Below are 17,731 nucleotides of genomic sequence, written 5' to 3'. Positions count from 1 at the left end.
TGATCTAAAGATCATCCGATTTCAACATGTATTCATGGAGATATGAATTTATTTGTGTTATGTGACAATTCGTTGAGGTTGGTCAGCAACCAAATTACCCTCGACATTTTATTATAAATTGAAGAGGTCCTCAAGTCATTTTGTACACACTTTTCCTAAGATCTCTCTCCACTCGTTTGGGTTTTGGTGGCTAGAGAGATCTAGAGGGAGAAGCCCAAGACGTAGTGAAGGAAGGAGCCCTAATTGCAGACCTAAGGAGAGACCTCTACGCTGCCCTAATGAAGATCAAGCTTCAGTCATGGAGGAGTCTTATACGCTACCATGGAGAAGGCTTCTATGCTGCCCTAATGAGATCTAGACGCAGTCATGGAGGAGTCTTATACGCTGCCATGGAGGAGAGACCTGTATGCTGCCCTAATGAGATCAAGCCATAGTCATGGGGGAGACTTATACGCAGTCCAAGGGAAGGATCTAGCCACCATCATCTAAGGATCTAGCCGCTGTCACAATGATGCCTAGCTGCAGTCATGTCTTACAAGGAGGTCTGGCTGCAGTGAAAAAGGAGACCTGTAGCTGTCAAGAGTACTAGTACGCAGTATGAAGGTGGCCATAATCCGCTGTCCCAAAGGTCCTTATTATGCAGCCCTAATCTGCTGTTAAGAGGCCCATTCGTAGTCCTGTGAAGGCTCCTATTTGCTGTCATGAAAGAGACTCCTTATCCGCAGCAAAAGATGGCACTTATTCACAGTATAAGGAGGTCGGAAAGGACATCATATAAATTTGGATTGCTGTAGGTGACAGCATGATCATTGAAGACATTTAAGACATGCCTTAAGGACTGTGTGCAAGGTTGGTAAGCCACTGTTACATAATGAAGGAGTGCGTTGAAGAAATCTGCCCTAGATCAGCTTATGTAAACAGTTGGATGTTGGAAAGGGCTGACAGCAGAGTCAAGTTCTTATAGGATAAATTATTGCTGCGTTGATGGTGCTTGGATGCTGTTTGATAAAGGACTGGAGGCCTAACTTGTTGCTCGGCTAGGCCGCAGGCCATACCTAGCAACAAAGGCTGTTCTCAGGATTGCCAATGAGACCTGGACAGCGGTGCAGTGATGGAGTCTCTACTTGGTTCATCACAGCCTTAGAAGGCCTGCCTTATTGACCATATGGAGAATGAAGGATGATGTCCTATCTTATGAAACAGGGACAGCTTATGCAGCAAGAAGACTACAGCATTCTGGGAATTATATTGAGTCAAGGCTTGACTATGTTTGACTCTGTGTGATGAGCTTCCTGTTGATGATACTTGGATGAAAGAGTCTGTCCAGTTTGACCAGCATTGACTTCTCTGGTCAAGGGTTTTCTACTGCTGTAACAAAATCTCAGATTTGTATATTTGTACTATCTCTCTCTGCTGAACTATTGAAGAATATAAGAAAAATTGATCAAGGGTTTCTAACTTTCTCCACATTGGGGTTTGTCCCTGGCTGGTACCACATCTTGTGTCCTCTTGTCTTGGCTTGTCTTCTGCTGTGTATGTTTATGTTCTATCTGCACTTTACTATCATGCTGATGTGATTGCTAATCTGAATTTTGACATTGGGCTAATATGAAAAATTGAAGTAAATTGCACTATGAATAGAACATACCTAAATTTAACACTTTTGAATGTGATCACTCTCTAAGTTTGTTGTGATTCTTCAATTGACTTCTATAATGAGATTGTCCAATCTCTTTCCAGTTCATCCAACTCCTCTCCATCCTGCAGCCTACCTTTTATAACCCATCTCGAAGAGTCAGTCAGATCTGTTTAGTAGCTCTTGCGCTTTAGTTATGAAACAGTTTGACTCCCCTTTAATAATCAATGCCCACTGTCTAGTTGACTTTTGTTGATCATCGAATGCCACATAGACATTTCCTCCTTGATGACATATGTCTAATTGTGGCATAATATAAGTGACAAGGCTATTGCTAATCCAATCCATGTCTCTCATAGAATATAGTCAATCTCCTATTCTAGTTGTCAACATATGTAGTCAAACCAATATAGTAGATGCGCTAGTCAAAGATTTCTAGCGCATCTCCCAGATTTGTGAGTCAAGTTGATAATACATTTTCTAGTCAATCGCATCTCCCTTCTCTAGGATTCTTCTAGTTGATCCAGTTTGGAATCAATAATTCAATATGGAGATATTTGAGAATTTTTAATTGTTAATAGTAGTTTTGTGCAGTGTGTGTGGATTTGTGTTTGGTGAGAGATGTTAATCTCCTTATTTGGGAAGGGAACGGTAGAAAAACCCTGCCATGCATCTATTTTGTGCTTTTAATGATTTTGTATAACAGATGGCTGCGTTTTTTAGGAGAAAATAGCCGTATAGAAAAGGGCCATATAATGCTAAATAGGGATACCTCTGAATTTTGAACTCAAGTAAATGCATGAGTCCAATTTCTCTAAACAGGAGATAATGTTCTTTTCTTGATAATGTATTGGGCCATTATTATAATTTAGAGGGTCCGTTTGTTAGTTACCCTCATTAAAAGCTTTGGCCAAAGCATCATTGTAGCAGTTATTTGCCACACATTATATTAGTTCCTTTCAAGGATAAGATAGGGTGATATAACAGCTGTTTTCTTAATGCATCTTTTGAGTATTTATATCATATTTTTCGCTAAGTGGCTTACATTTCAAGAATAGAGAGAACGCTAGACGAAGATGCTACTTTCTTGAGTCCATCCAGGACCTCCTAATGACAATGCCAAAAAAATTACAAATGAGATGGTTTACAATGACTCAATACTAACATTCACCCAACATCCTTTATAGAAGAAAAGGTTAGAGATTGACGTGGGATCAATATAAATTGTTCGAAAAGTGAACAAATTCTCTAGAACAGAACGTTTTTCATTTATATATCAATGATAAAAAACCGTATGTAGTGAAGGTCAATAGACCCTTGTGAAATATTTCTACTTTTCCCACTAGTTTATAAATATGTTATTTTGTTTATGTTTATGATGTTCATTATTATATTTTCGTCCAACCTCACAATCTAGAAACGTCTCTTACCTCTGATAAGGGTCCTGCAGAAAGGCATGGAGAAAGCATTCAAAGAGAGGATGTTGGGTGTTCCTACTGGAGAAACACTGTATGGAAAAACGGTAAATATAATGTGCTCACCATTGTTTAGTATCTGAGGGATTGATCCTTGATTCATAATTTTATTCTGTTTCTATTTAGAAGTGCATTATGTATTACTTCATGAAATATATACCAGTATTTATAATTTATGTTAAAAATATGAAAAAGTACAATATGGCTTCGTATACGAGCAAGTAGATAATGATAAAAATGACAAGGTTTCAAAATTTTTGTCAGCCCATGTTCTTATACTTAAAAGGATACACAAGTGCGAGAACAAGGTCCTTGTAGATAATAATGCATGTATTTCAGAAAGATTGAAAGTACTCGCAATATCTACATGGGGTGGATGGGAGATCTAGAGAATAACAGTACGAAGTCAAAGGCTTGAAGAGGAGTCTGCATCATACTTCAGCCATGTCGTCTGTGTGCTTCTATGTATTGGTATCAATGGCACATAGCTTTTCAAAGGACTGTTATGGGATTCTGTCAGAATCCTTTAGCTGCTCAATGTTTGCCCATATCTTCCCTATGTCCTTCTCACTGAATGTCATAGTACATTTGAGCACTGCTTTCTTATCTTTGCATAATCAGAGGTTCTCTTTGGCTCTGTGGATGTTTGCCTTTAATGAATCTCTCTCTTCCAGGATTGCTGGTGGTGATTAAGCAAATCTGGTTCTTCAGGTCTCTTTATGCTTCATCAGAGAAATGCATTGTAATTCAGGAAGAATTGTTCAGACTGCAATTCTTTGTTGAAAGTCGTGATTGGAGTTTTGGAGAGGCTTGAAGATAATGTAACAACTAATGTTAATTAAGTTTGTAAATGGTGCTGGGCTAGTTATAAAATTAATGTGACATTTGACAAGGAAATAAAGCATATGGGATAAAAATGATGTAATTGGATATTAGGACATGCTCCCATACTTTTGCAAGTTACGGTACATGGCTTCCCAAAGGAGTTTTATAGAGTTCCTTTCCGGTCCTTTAGCTGCTTGATATTTGTCCATATATTCCCCATGTTCTTCTCAATGAATGTCATAATGTCTTTGAGCATTGCTTCCTTATCTTTCCATAATCAAGGTCGTCCTTGGTTCTATGCATGTTGGTCTTTAATGAATCCATCTCTTCCGTGATTGCTGATGGCAATTAAGTGATTTTAGTTCCTTATCTCTATTTATAGTTCATCAAGAAATCACTTGTAATGCAGGCACTTGCTCACTGTAATATCCCGTTTCCGGGATATCCCTCAAACCCAAGCAAACTCCAACCAAATACGTCCAAATGATATAGTAACCGGGAAGCTTAAAGTGATAAAAATAATAGTTGTGCAACATATAATAATGTAAACATGAAATATAAGCAGATACTCAAGAAATGCAGAGAGAAATGCTAAGCCATTTTATTATACTGAGTAACGGAATGAGTATAGGAGGTGATCAGAAAGATGGCACCTCGACTTGCGCAAGGCAAGTGAAGAAATACATTCAGAATAACAAAGGAATGACCTCTCTCTGAACTGCGTCCGAGCTGCTGGAGCACTGCTGTGCTGCTGCTACTGCTGGAAATCAAATGAGGATTTGGAGCTGTTCCCCTCCTCAGAAAATGCTGAAACTCTGGAATCAGACTCTACTCAAGAAACCCAGAAAAACCCAGAAAGCTTTTCTGAAATAGCCAACCTCCAAAAATCACCCCCTTGGGGATCTACGCTGTCCCTCAAGGCTCTGCGCTGCCACTGAGTAGAATCCTCCAAAACTCAGCCTGAAACTCTGCCAAAATCCTCCAATATGCAAGAGCTGATCCCTTGCTCAATCTCCTAGCTCAAATCCTCCACAAAACCCCAATCCGGAACTCCCACCAAAAGAACTGTCCCTCTCTCTCAAGACTGCGCAGTCCTCAAATGCTCAGCTCCTCCACAACGCCAAAGATCAATCCTACTGCAAAAGACTGCTGAAAACTACCTTGCCTGAGTAGGCACTCGAAGCCCCCCGGGGCTAAGGGTGAGATCTCCGAACGGAGGCACTCAATGCACTAAATAGTACTGCAGACAAGCTAAACAACCAGCGTGCTCTAAGTCAAAGTGACTACTCAAATGCACATAATCGAATGCCAAAATGAGGAGGCTCCTTTCTCCTTTATAGCGTTGGCCTCTCTCAATCCCAAGGCCCACCTCCTCCAACGTAATCCTTCTCTTGCCACGTGTTCCTTTCCATCTGCGCAGTCCCTCCAAGTGTCTGCGTGGGCCCCATCTCTGCGTGGTCCTTTGGCCCCCCTTGGCTCCCCTTTAAGTCACAACGTTGTGCTACTAGGGAGTGACTTTATTCTAAAAGTGAGTTATGTCCCCTTTTTCCTCACCTTTTTATTTATAAATAACTATAGAAGGCAAAATTGAGCAAAATCGAATATTCCAATTAGCCATGGCTAATTAGGAATATTACACTCACAATGCAATTGTTTGTTGGGAGTGGAAATTGGAGTTTCAACATAGATCAAATCTGTAATGACCCATCTACCAGTACAAACGAAATGTGAATTATTAGCATGCATACGATGCATGCATATGATAGCTACATATGCATGCGTCGCCTACATTGCGCTAGTAGCCGTATTAAATTATGAAGAAATTCCAAGCATAGGATAAAAGACATAATTGTTGAAGATATTAAGTAAATATCTAGCTTGCAAAAATATATTGGAATATGTATTTTAGTATGTGTCGTCATCATAATAGTTAACCATAGAACATTATCCAAAAGTTCTAAATTAAATTATTAAAGTTTAAAAGGGAGTTATATTATTATAAAAGAAGTAACTCTTAACTAAAGTTTAAACATTAAAAGAGGTATAACATAATAAAATATTAAATAAAGCTTATTAACAAAAGGACTACGTAATATAGTTTGGTATCACCTAAAACCTTATAAAGTGATGAGTGTCAATATAAAATGTGACTACCTCTTTAATTCACTATGAGGAGCCACGTATTAGACAGGGGGCACACAACTAAGGCAATGAAGGATGAATGAGCGGTGGTCCTAAGAAATAAAAGGAGAAGGGAGTAGGACTGAAAGGGGAGGATCAGCTGTTGGGGGAGCATAGTGTTGAGAGGAGGAAAATTTGTAGCAAGAGATTATAGACAGTAAGGACTGAGCCTTGTTTCTTCTTGAAGTTTTTGGGCACGAGGGAACAGATTGCATCAATTGAGAAGCATTCTGGACTGAGTACCTAGGTTGTACCCAGTTTCGCTGGGAGGTTTTGGTCTTTTGGTAGCGAGAGAGAGACCGGAGCAAATTCCGAAGTATCTTCAACTACGGGAAACCAGGTAGGTGTTCAACAACAAATTAAGGAATTTTGATGTTATGAATCTTGGTTAAACCTTAATGCAGCGTTCATATTTTGTTTAGTATAGATACCTGATTATATAATTTGGAGTCCTACATTCTTTATCTGATTAAATAATTAAAGCAGCTTTCATATTTTCTTTAGTATAGATATTTGATTATATAATTTAGGGTCCTACATTCTTTGTCTGATTAAGTAATCTAGAACCCTACAAAATCTGCTCCCCCCGAGTCAAAGGCTCAACACGAGTCTTCTTGTCACTATCTTTGCTTTGTTCTTCCATTCTTTCCATCTGCTGCCACAGCTCTGGTAGCATTTATCATGTACCTGCAATCCTCACTAGGAAGGCATGGAAGAACAATCACCACCAAGCAAGATATACAAAGACAAGAGACTAATAGAAGCAACAACAATAGTAATAAACAAGAAAGAGATATAAAATACTTATCTGTTGAGAAGAACATCATCTCCCTCTTGATCTTTGGATTCCTTGGATCTATCTTGCACTTTATCCATGCCATCATCTTCATGCCATTTCTTCCTTACAAGGGCTAGAGATTCTACTTTCGGTGGAAACATCCAATTGTAGGGTTCAAGGCTTGTTAGGGTTTACAAATGTCTAGCTAGGGTTCTTAACTTCAAACCCTAGACTGATAAAAGTCCATAAACCCAAACCCTTTCTTCTTGCTAGGGTTTACTAACCCTAGTTATCTAAAATATCCAAAACCCTAGACTTGATTGCATATGCGATGAAAGTCATCTTTGGTTTCATCAAACCAAGTGGCTCAGCTTCTTCAATAAATATATCAGTATGCAAGAATCCATATCAGCAGTAAGACACACATTAAATCAAGAGGCTTGGATCTTAGCCACAGTAAGTTTACTTAATCCAATGTCTTAGATCTGCTAGATCTGAATGTGACCTATATTTTTTAATCCTGAAGAGGGACTCGGCCTCTCTTTACTGAAATGGCCAAGAACTTTTCTTTCAAAGACTGAGCATCTTTTCAAAATGTCATAATACAACATCACCATTTATTAATGTCATTTCTCCTTGACATATCAGTTTATCAAAGCATGGACTCCCTCACGTCTGTCTTCAAGGATTTCTTACTTATCTGGTGAGTTCCTTCAATCTCAAGCTTTAGATTGTATTCTGGCCAAGTCAAACCTCTCTTCAGTACAGAGACTCCAAGGAGATATCAGGTTGGCTCCTTGCAGTGCATTTCATCAAGATCTCATGACCTTCTACTATGTATAGAACAGAGAATTCTTCAAGTTAACCCATACCCTAGAATGCCTTTTACATATCCCATCATTGGCATCCCTCAATCAAGGACCTCTGCCTTTTCATAATCATTGTAGTTGAAGCAATATCTTCAATATGTAAGAAATAGATTCAAGTACTTATGGAAGCAACACATGTCAATTTGTTCAAGAACTTATTTTATATTGATTTTGTCTTTGTCCTGCTGCAAATGATTGACCTAGTCAAGAGAGAGACTGAAGATGGATTCAGCCTTTTTCACAGTGATCCTTCTTCTTATCTAGGACTCAGTCATTCTTATCACATGGCACATTCAATGCATCTTTCCAGGGCCTCTTGTAATAAAAGGTCCATGATAACTTCAATGCCCTGCTTATAATGCAATATTTTCAGGGAAGCATAAGATTGGTAACTCATTCTTCATTTTATTTCAGTACAGGACTTTCTTCGAATTAAGTGATAATGGGATTCTTCCATAAGACATATCGCAGTAGGTTTAGTACTCCAGACTTTGACTTAGTCTTGTTAGCCATAATTTTGCACAGACTCATTTCTTCAGTTATTACCAATTACATTCGAGCCTTTCAATCCAAGTGACTGAAGCACATCATGATTTGCAAATTATACATCTTCCTTTAAGTAGCGAAGAGTGTTCAGGACCATCAAGTAATTTCCTTCCTTTACATCATCAATTTTTGAATATTCGAAAGGAACTTCATGATATTCCGGAGGTAACAAAAACCTTGGCATTACAAGTTCATTTTGGCTCATCAACATTTCTCAGGATAACTTGTATGCAGGCATGCTTTTTTTCATACAAAATCTTCAGTTATTGTTAGAAATCTTCACAAGGACTTGAGACTTTAAATGTTTTGTCTTGAGATGAATTATAGCACAGACTTGTCCTAAGTTGCTTGAACTAGGGATTGAGGGAAGATACACTTTAAATTCTTAAAAGAACAAAACTTTTGAAATAGCGCATACCTGTTAATGCAATCAAATTTCATTGGCTTTGACTTGGCTGAACCAATAACCTTCCATGGTCTTTGTTCCTTTCCTTAGAGGACTTTTTTGGCCTTGTAGCAGACTAAGTGAATTCAATTTCTGAGAAGCATTCTTCCTTGACTATGAGCATTAGCATCTCTCTTTGATTGAAAGCAATAGGTCAGCGTTACTGAACATAACAAAGTGGAGGTCTCATATCAATCAATTAAAGATAAGAATATCCTCAGTTGACTTCAGATGCAACGTCTTGGTCTCCTTCGGCCTAAGCCAAGATAATTACTATGCTCAAGACTTCTCAGACTTTTGGGTACAGAGATCATAGGCCTCCACCTTGTCACCTTCCAAAGAGATAAAGTGGCTCGGTCTTGACTCCTTCCACAGAGACATACAAGTTCGGACTTGATTTCTTACTCAAACTTGTCACTTTACAGAGGTAAAGAGGCTCGTATGTGGTCACTGATTCGCTTCATGCCTCAGACTCGGATTATCATCTTTCAGATTATCATCATGAAGTAAACATAGGTCACGGAATTCGTACTTGCCATAGTGATAACTTGCATTTTGCACAGAGATAACTAGCACTCGCCTTGAACAATACCACAGAGACCTTGTTTTAAATATTTTTCAGGACTTGGCTTCAATCACGGGTAACTTGGATTCGACAGAGAGGTGGAGCTCATAGAGATGGAGCTCGAACCTCTTGAACTTAAAATCTTTCAGGGAAAGCTCAGATCTTGCACAAATATAAACTTGGACTTCTTTTCATAATGATATAAGACTTAAGTTTGGATTCTACAGAATTTGGATGACCTTTCTGACTGCTCTTCATCCCTTTGGCTCTGAAACCACTTTGATTTTCCAGTAGCATACAAGATTAGAAACAAATTTTCAAACTGATAACTACTTCCAATGATACAATTTGACTTCTTTACAACATTCCAATCATTAAGCAGTTATACTTGAAAAATTTCAACCATTAAATACAATAGAGCAGTAGAAATAACAGTGAGGCAATGAAACAAGAGAAACTGAGATTACCCTGGGTAAACCCCACTCCAAGGGGAAAAACCCGGCAACATTTCCTTATAAGAGATTGCCCAATTCAATCCAATTTGTACATCAAAATAGCATATCTTTGACAATATCATATAAACAAATACTGATCAGCAAGATGAACTCCCACAAGTGCCAAATCAACCCTCCAAAGTGTTGAAAAGTGTAACTAGGTTTGGTCTTCATAATGACATGTAATTGTGATTTTATGTAATTGATGAAAAGAAGAAAAATAATTTATTATTGTAATGCTTCTCTCATGGGTTTCATGAGCAAGGAATTTTTATTTTTAGTATGACTCCCACTGTGAGTCCGTAGGATTGGTCATAAAGTCAAATTGAGTCAATGTCATGTATGAAGGACCCTTCTGGATATGTTACATTTTGTATGAGTCATTAAATCAGCATGTAAGCCCTCCAAGACCAAGCACAAAACAGCTCCTTCAAGTCGGCTACAAAATGAAATAAATTACTCAAAGTGACATGTTGGCTAATTTACAGAGGCAAACTACTATTTATAGGCAGCTCGGGTTTCATCTTTGACACAGAATTTCGGACATCTTATCTACTGCAATTCAGTTGAAGTTTGAATCAGAAAAGGGAGTGCGAAGTCAACTAGAAGGCAGCTTACTAATCAGCGACGAAGGGAAGAGGAATATCGAAGTATTTGGCACTGTTTTTGGGCTGGTTATCTCACACATGTGGCTGAAAAACTAGGGTTTCTGCAGTGGTATTATAACAGTCCAAAAGAAGGTTATCTAAAGGTCTCCAAGACAGCTTTATAGCTAGCCGAGTTCATCTAGAGAAGCCTCCAATTAGAGTGAAGAAGAGAAGCACCTCCAAACTTGATACGAGTATGAAATTGCAGTAATACGAACTGCTGATCTGTGGAAAAGAGGCCGCAGTTTCAGGGTAGCCAAGAAGTACAGTGAAGGAAGAAGTTTGACTTGTGTTGACTTGTGTAAGAAGGAGAAGCAGCAAAGAAGGATATTTGTGACTTGCTCTGGGAGTGGTCATTCTGTCAAGGGTCTAGATATTGGTCTTGGTATTCGTCAATTAGAATCTCTATAAGAAGAAGAATTTGATCGGTTTTCCCTCTCAAGTGGGAGAGGTTTTGGCCCTGGCTGATAGCCTATATTCTATGTCTCTTGTCTCTTTATGGTTTATGCATTAGTAGCTTTTTGATGAAGAAGAACACTAATAACCTAAGTAAAAGAAGATCCTAATCTAAAGAAGTAAAAATCATTCACAAGCAGTTACTAATAGAAGAGAAATCACTTTTTTGCTATGCCGTAGATTTCTCAACATGGTATCTGAGCTAAGGTGACTAAGTCAAGGAAGGGCATCTTATCAAGAGACACAAGGATCAAATCTCAAGGAAGGCATCAAAGCGAAGATCATCTTGAAGTCAAAGGAAGCATCATAACCCTTGATCAAAGAAGTCTACAAAGAAGTATTGAGATCATCATCAAGAAAAAAAGGCTAAAACCCTACATCTACTCAAGCTAAAGTGTTTTGAAGACTATTCATCCAAAGGAAGCTAGATCAAAAGGCGGTGTCATCTCACTCTCTGTGGGATCAAGGATCATTCTTGAAGAAAACTACCTTCATCAAGGAGAAGTTTTCTATCCTCTATATCATCATCAACATCAAGGAAGCAACAAGAAGAAGGAGCATCCTATCAAGTAAGTATATTTATGTCCACATCTGAATCTGTCAAAATGTCTTTTTGCAAGGAAAACAACAAATTGGTTGGGGATTCAAACTATCTTGCATGGAAGAAAATGACAGATCTGAATCTCATTGAAAATGAGGTTATGGAACATGTCAAAGGTTCTATCACTAAACCAAGAAAGGAAGATGCTCAAGCTCTTGCCAAGTATATGAAAGGGGAAGTTAGGGCTCAAAGGATTCTCATAGAATCCATCAAGGATCCCCTCATCCCATATGTATCTAAACTCGAAACTTCAAAAGAAATCTATGACAAACTGGTAGAAGTGTATTTTGTAAGCACTACTGAAGAAGTCATCTCATTAAGGCAAGAACTCTACAAGTTGAAGATGTCAAGGGAAGATGGAATAACCTCATACTTTATTAGGATATCTGTGATTTGGGATCAACTACAAGAACTGGGAGAAGTCATGTCTGATAGAAAAATGACTACAGTTGTATTAAATGCACTACCAGAGGAGTGGGGTAACTTCAAGTATTGATGGGAAGAAAGAAGCTACTCCATTCCAGGATCTATGGTCACTATGCAAGTTTGAAGAATTTAGACTAAAGGCCAAATCTGATGTGGGAGCAGGTGAGCAAAATCAAGCTTATGCTGCAATAAAATAAAGGGACAATTTGGAAAGTTTGGTCCTCAAAAAAAGAAGAAGAACATGGCTAAAATACAATGCTATGGGTGTCAAGAATATGGGCACTATAGGAGAGATTGTCCTAAGCTAAAGAAGGACAGTAACAAAAGAGGAAGAGAAGAAGCCCACATCATCGAGGAAGGGGAGGAAGCTGAAAAGAAGAAGTACAAGAAAGAGGAAGTAAGAGATCTCTATTACTAAGATAGTCTTCCTCACATAAGTTCTTTTCAAGTTACTAAGTCTTATGTTGTAAGATATGGCTATCATGATTCACTAAATAAAATAATGGAACATGTTACCCACCATTTTGTGGGTGATATCTCTAGGAGATATTTTTTTTCTCCAAGATGGTCCTCAATCGACAGCCAATAGCCCCTTGCAGCCACCAACTAGCTCCTTGTTCCATTTCTCCGCCACCTGAGCTAGCCATGTGGTCCCTCACCTATCTGCCATGATCGTATGTTTGAAGGTGGGCCTCCCAAACCTAAAGGTATGCCTTGTCATTTGGTGATTGAGTATTGTAGTTTGCTTATCATGGACACTTCTGGGCATGGATTAGTGGGGGGATTCAGCGGAAAGAGTGGGCTAGGTCTGTGCTCTTGTCCGCTAGACTCCTTTTGGATGTTAACCTTGGATTCTAGTCCCGTGGGATCTCTTTTATTGACCATTTGGCTTTAGGGATGGTATTTCACTGGAAACCCTGATTTTGGTCGCGTGGTCCTACTTCCCCATTTGCATATATTGCCCCATTTCCACTCATTATTACCCCATTCATCATTTCTCCCAGCTGGGTCCACATTCCTCCACTAAGTCCACAGAGGGCTAGCTCTCCCCTTCCCCTTGCCAACACCTTGGGTCAGGCTTGGAGTGACGCCTCAGAGGTTGATGCAGTTAAAAAGAAAAGTAACAGTATAATTGGCCACATTCAACAGGAAAATGTACCACAAAATGCGAAGGATGGCCCGGACAAACACATTTAGCACGTGGTCAAAAGCTAATACATGAGCTCTACCTCATCATCATGGCCATCACCCTGGTTCCTACAGGTTCTATGAGCCTCCTTCACCATATAGGAACCCATGATTGCCCAACCCCTGGTGGGCAATGAACCGCCCTACCTTAAAGGGGGCTATCCACTGCTACATCTCACACATCATGCTCTTACATCTTAAGCCCTGAGTAGTTAATCAAAGAAAAATCATAAAAAGGCAAAAGGCATATAAAGAAGGATGGAAAAATCAAGGTGAGGGCACCTCATGTACCACGATTGCTCCCTCCTATACATTATATACCCGTGTGTGGTCTTCCCTTTTATTAGCTACCCTTGTACCCCAGCATGTGGCCCAGGGCTGCCCCTTCTCATCCCCTACTTCATTCACCTCTCTATCACATACAACCACCTTTTAAACGATGTACCTTGAACATAGTATCCCCTTTAGAAGTAGAAACCACCTAATAGGATACTTGGTTAACCCCATTTGGAGCTTGGGAGACATTGGCACATCCCGAAGCCCATTGTGGAAGGGTAGGACATTATGAAGTCCCCACCTATGGTCCATGGTTGGTAAGCTCATTTACTCTATTTCTCTAATGACTTGTTGTACTAGAGGGCTTGGGGATGCATTGGATCTTATGCAAGATTGCAGATGGTCTCCATCTTGGGTTTTGCCTCCCTATACGGAGTCCTAACCCTCTAGAGGGCTACATTGGCACATGTAGGGTGTGCGTCGAGAGCCATGGGCCTCCACATCAGTAGACAACACTCCATGGATCCCCGAGGGTGTTCAAAGATTGCTTGAGATTCACCTATTGGGCGAGGAAGATGCACCTGATTCACCTTTGTCCAACCAACCCCACAAATGTACCATGCACTTGGCAGGTGACCTAGGATTTGTAGGATGATGTGGCATCACCTACACCATCATCGGAGCCCTTACAACTGATCTACAGGCATCTTCGACTCATTTGGAGACCCATGAGGTTATTATTGTACCGACACACCCACTGGGAGCACCACATGTTTATTGTTTAGAGAACAAAGGGCCAACCCCTTTTCCATCACTTTTGAGGGCCCTATTCTTCATTATGGCACCTATGGAGTTCATCAGGCGCCTTGGAGGGCCTTACGACATGTATTATTTATCATTTGACCTCTTAAGAGGCTTACTGTCTCATTTGTGAGCTAGTTTGGTGGGCTTGTCACCAAAAGTTAGGTAATTAGCACATTATTTTATTTTTGGGGCTTATGTATGTTGATTTCTGGTAGCATTGGATGTGCTCTAAGTCTCAAATTTTGCAGGGAGGCTTAGGCACATGCATTCCAAAGAACCCAGAAATAATTTTGGGAAATTCCACCCAGAAACAATTGTATTAAAATAATTAATATTTTTTAATGGGTCCCTAAGTCTAAACTTAGGAAATTAAAAATATTAATGGGTATTAATCTAATTGTGGGTGTAACTTTAGAAGAAGACGAGGATCAAGCTAAAATGATCTTAGCCATTGATTAGCTTTTAATCTGGGCCATTGAATGTCAATGAGAAGATTATTTAAGAAAGCTTGAGGGTCATTTGGAAAAACACACCGAGAGATCAAGAGATCGAATTTATGAAGTGAGAGGTTCTCAAGAGGAAATTCTAATCGAGTAGATTTATTGCAGTTTTGGGGCAGGGATAGCATCTGGAGTCAAAGCGATTTTCTCAGCTGGAGAATCATCAATAGAGAGAGGCAGAGAGTGATCTAGCAGCTCTCACACTGAGGCTGACGCAGGACCATGCAGAGGCTGCGTAGAGGGTGAGAGTCCGAAATTTTGCAGCAGAGTCAATTTTAGAAGCTAGGAGCCGAGGTGTGAGACCGGGAGGCTAAGAGTAGTGACTGCACACAGCAAATCGATCAACTGGTTGGGTGACGCAGTGCCTAGAGGGGTGTGAGGACTGCGCAGAGGCAGCGCAAGGCCTGCTAGAGGCACCTCATCCAGTGTCCAGATCAGCCGATATTTTTCTTAGTGATTTTGTGAGGTAATCTCACAAATCTTTCTGCCATTATTTCTCTCTCTGTAACTGAATAACACATGAGTTATTCAGAGATGTATTCAGAATTCGCTACTGCTTATCAATAATAAACCCTTAGATCTGTTGCACCGGTTTTCCATATTGGGTTTTTCCGGGGACATTTGTCCAAAAATAACGGTGTATGTATTTCGATATTTGTCGTATGAAACTGCAAGTAATTTGTTTAATTGAATTTAACAAATAGTAGAAATGTCATCAGTTGCTGCAGTAGGGATTCCGGTTTAGGAATTTTCACATGGTATCAGAGGAGTGCAGGTGAAGCAAGAACAGTGCCAGAGAATCCAGTGTTGAGCAAAAGAGGGAGATTAAAAAAGATGTAGGAGGCAGTAGTTCGAAACCCTAGAGGGTTTGCGCAGTCCTAGTTGGAGGGCTAATTTTTGAGGCAGTCTCTCTTTGAGTGAGTCGACAGAGAGGAAGGACTCCCAGTTTGAAATTTTTCCGGGGCAGAGGTAGCAACGCTGAAGCCTCAACGTGAGGAGAAGCTGGTAGGATGCAGTCTTTTCTGTAGGTTGTTTTGCTGGGCAGAAAGACGTCAGAAGAGAAGGAAGAAGCATAATTGAGATGAGTTCATTTTCTCATCATCACTTTGGACTGGATCTCTTCTCTCTCTTGAGAATTTCACACTTTTTCTTGGAGGATGAATTGGAGCATGGATGAATTTTGATGTTTTGATTTGGTTTATCTTATCTTGGAGCTTCTCTATTGTCAAATTGTTGATGGTTAGATATGTTTTATTACATGTAAGTACATGCTTTGAATGCTATTCTTATTTTACTTTGTCATATACATTGGATTGGGAATTTCGCTATTTTTAGGGCTAATTGCTGCATGCATTTACTTCTTAAATTATGGAATTTTGTCTCTATATAGCATCTTTCAATGTATGGGCCATGTAATTTTGAATGAAATTTTCAAGGGATAATTGTTGATTTGTGTAGCTTGGGAGGTACTCCAAGCCCTAGGGTTCATGGTTTGGAGGCCAAAGCAACACAAGGGTCACTTGTGGGCTTGGAACCCAAGGACGAGGTTTTGCACCCAATCGTGTTTGGCACAATTATAGAGGCACATTTCTACATGTGATGGCATGAGACGATAGAGGGCGGAAAGACGAATCTAACACTTCTAGAATTGTCGAATTCCGAGTTGTAGAAGTGGAGAAATAAATTTTTGAAGTTGACAAATTAGTTATTTGTTTTCAAGTCATGTAGTCTTGATGTAAATCACTCCAATAGAAGGGTATCTTCACTAATTTGTTGGAGCCCCTCTTTAGGCTATAAAAAGAGGGTGGAGGTATTGTTTTAGATCATCCATCTTGTGCAACATTCATCCAAGATAGCTATGAAATTCGGATGCCCTAGCCGCAATAAGAAAGGGTCAAGGACAACATGGGGATAAGTCTGAAGTGGAGGTTGAGGAGCAACGTGGGAGAGGTCAGTTTGAAGGCCGAAGTTTTGGGCATGATTGCGGACTGTCTAAGGGTTGGTTGAAGGCTAAAAAGACAGGTCCGAGGGGCTGTTCTTGGGCGGAGGTGCTGGGCTACAAGGCCGAGGAGCTAGGAGGCAATACACTGCTGTTTAGGCTTTTTTGGGCATTGTTTTGTTGGACTCTTTGCTATAAGACTGCTGTGTGCTAGGCCGCAGGGGCTTGCGTAGGGCATGTTAAGGGGCTGGTGTATGCCCTAGATAACAATGCAGCAAGGAGTCCCTGAAGGTTATGCCACAGTTGATTAGAGGGCTGTTTGGGGTCTGCCAAAGGAGTTAAGGGCTGCATCAAGTGCCCTAACCAGGACTGTCACAAACATGAGTATGCAAACATGATAACAATGTTTTGTGGAGGAGTGTTGGGTCAAGAAGTGACCAGTTTGGATTGTGATTGAAGCAACATGTTGGTGCTATGTGGAGGATCTTCTGTGGTGGGGAATATTCTTCCTAGGAGCACAATTGACAGTGACGTGATTGGGTGCCATTGTTCTGATTAGAGGGCAGTGTGTTGGCTACCCAAAGTAGACCTAGAGCAACAGTCAAGGACATTGTTGGTGCGTGATTGGGTGAAGTATTGCAGCCTTATGAGTGGCTCTTTGATGGATGAAAGAGGCTACTAGAAGGCAGATTGGAGCTCAGGTATTGGCCAACCTAGAGAGCAGTTTGATGAACCCGTGTACATGCGGCATAAGTGACTTGCAACATTGTTAGGTGGCAGCCCTCTTGGAGTCTCGATGTGTTGTGGCCTTGATGGACTAAGGCACTGCTAGTGAGAAGTATGGAAGCGAAGGACCGACAAGACAAGAGACGGCGTTGAAGTTGCGCAACGAAGTTTGTCATTGTATGCTGTATACCATAGACTGTGGTATTATTCAGATTTGGCTTAATATAACTAAGATTGGGATTGTACAATATTGTACAATTTTGTTAAAAACCGTGTATATGTGTGCATATTTGATTTATTACTTTATATTTTGTTGGAATTTCTAAGTCTAATTGTTAGAAATCCTTCCTGTAC

At 40.0% G+C, this 17,731-nt stretch overlaps 1 protein-coding gene across 4 annotated transcripts in view; it reads left to right on the top strand.

Moving 5' to 3' along the window:
• Positions 1 to 17,731, top strand: part of LOC149180987 (uncharacterized) — a 335,201-nt gene that overhangs the window by 91,093 nt on the left and 226,377 nt on the right. For all 4 annotated transcript variants that reach the window (XR_016256981.1, XM_089416394.1, XM_089416395.1 and 1 more), the window contains exon 4: positions 3,087 to 3,158. Coding sequence is in view for 3 of the 4 variants with exons in the window: in XM_089416394.1 (XP_089272520.1) it covers positions 3,087 to 3,158 (72 nt within the window). In the remaining variant the exon portion in view is untranslated. The remainder of the gene's footprint in view (positions 1 to 3,086; positions 3,159 to 17,731) is intronic.

Source organism: Pinus tabuliformis, chromosome 3_2 (genome assembly GCF_031772625.1).
Source record: "Pinus tabuliformis cultivar Carrire ecotype Pingquan chromosome 3_2, CPIR1, whole genome shotgun sequence".
Classification (NCBI taxonomy): domain Eukaryota; kingdom Viridiplantae; phylum Streptophyta; class Pinopsida; order Pinales; family Pinaceae; genus Pinus; species Pinus tabuliformis.
The sequence above is the reverse complement of the archived record's forward strand: the minus strand, read 5'-3'. Positions and strand labels throughout refer to the sequence as shown.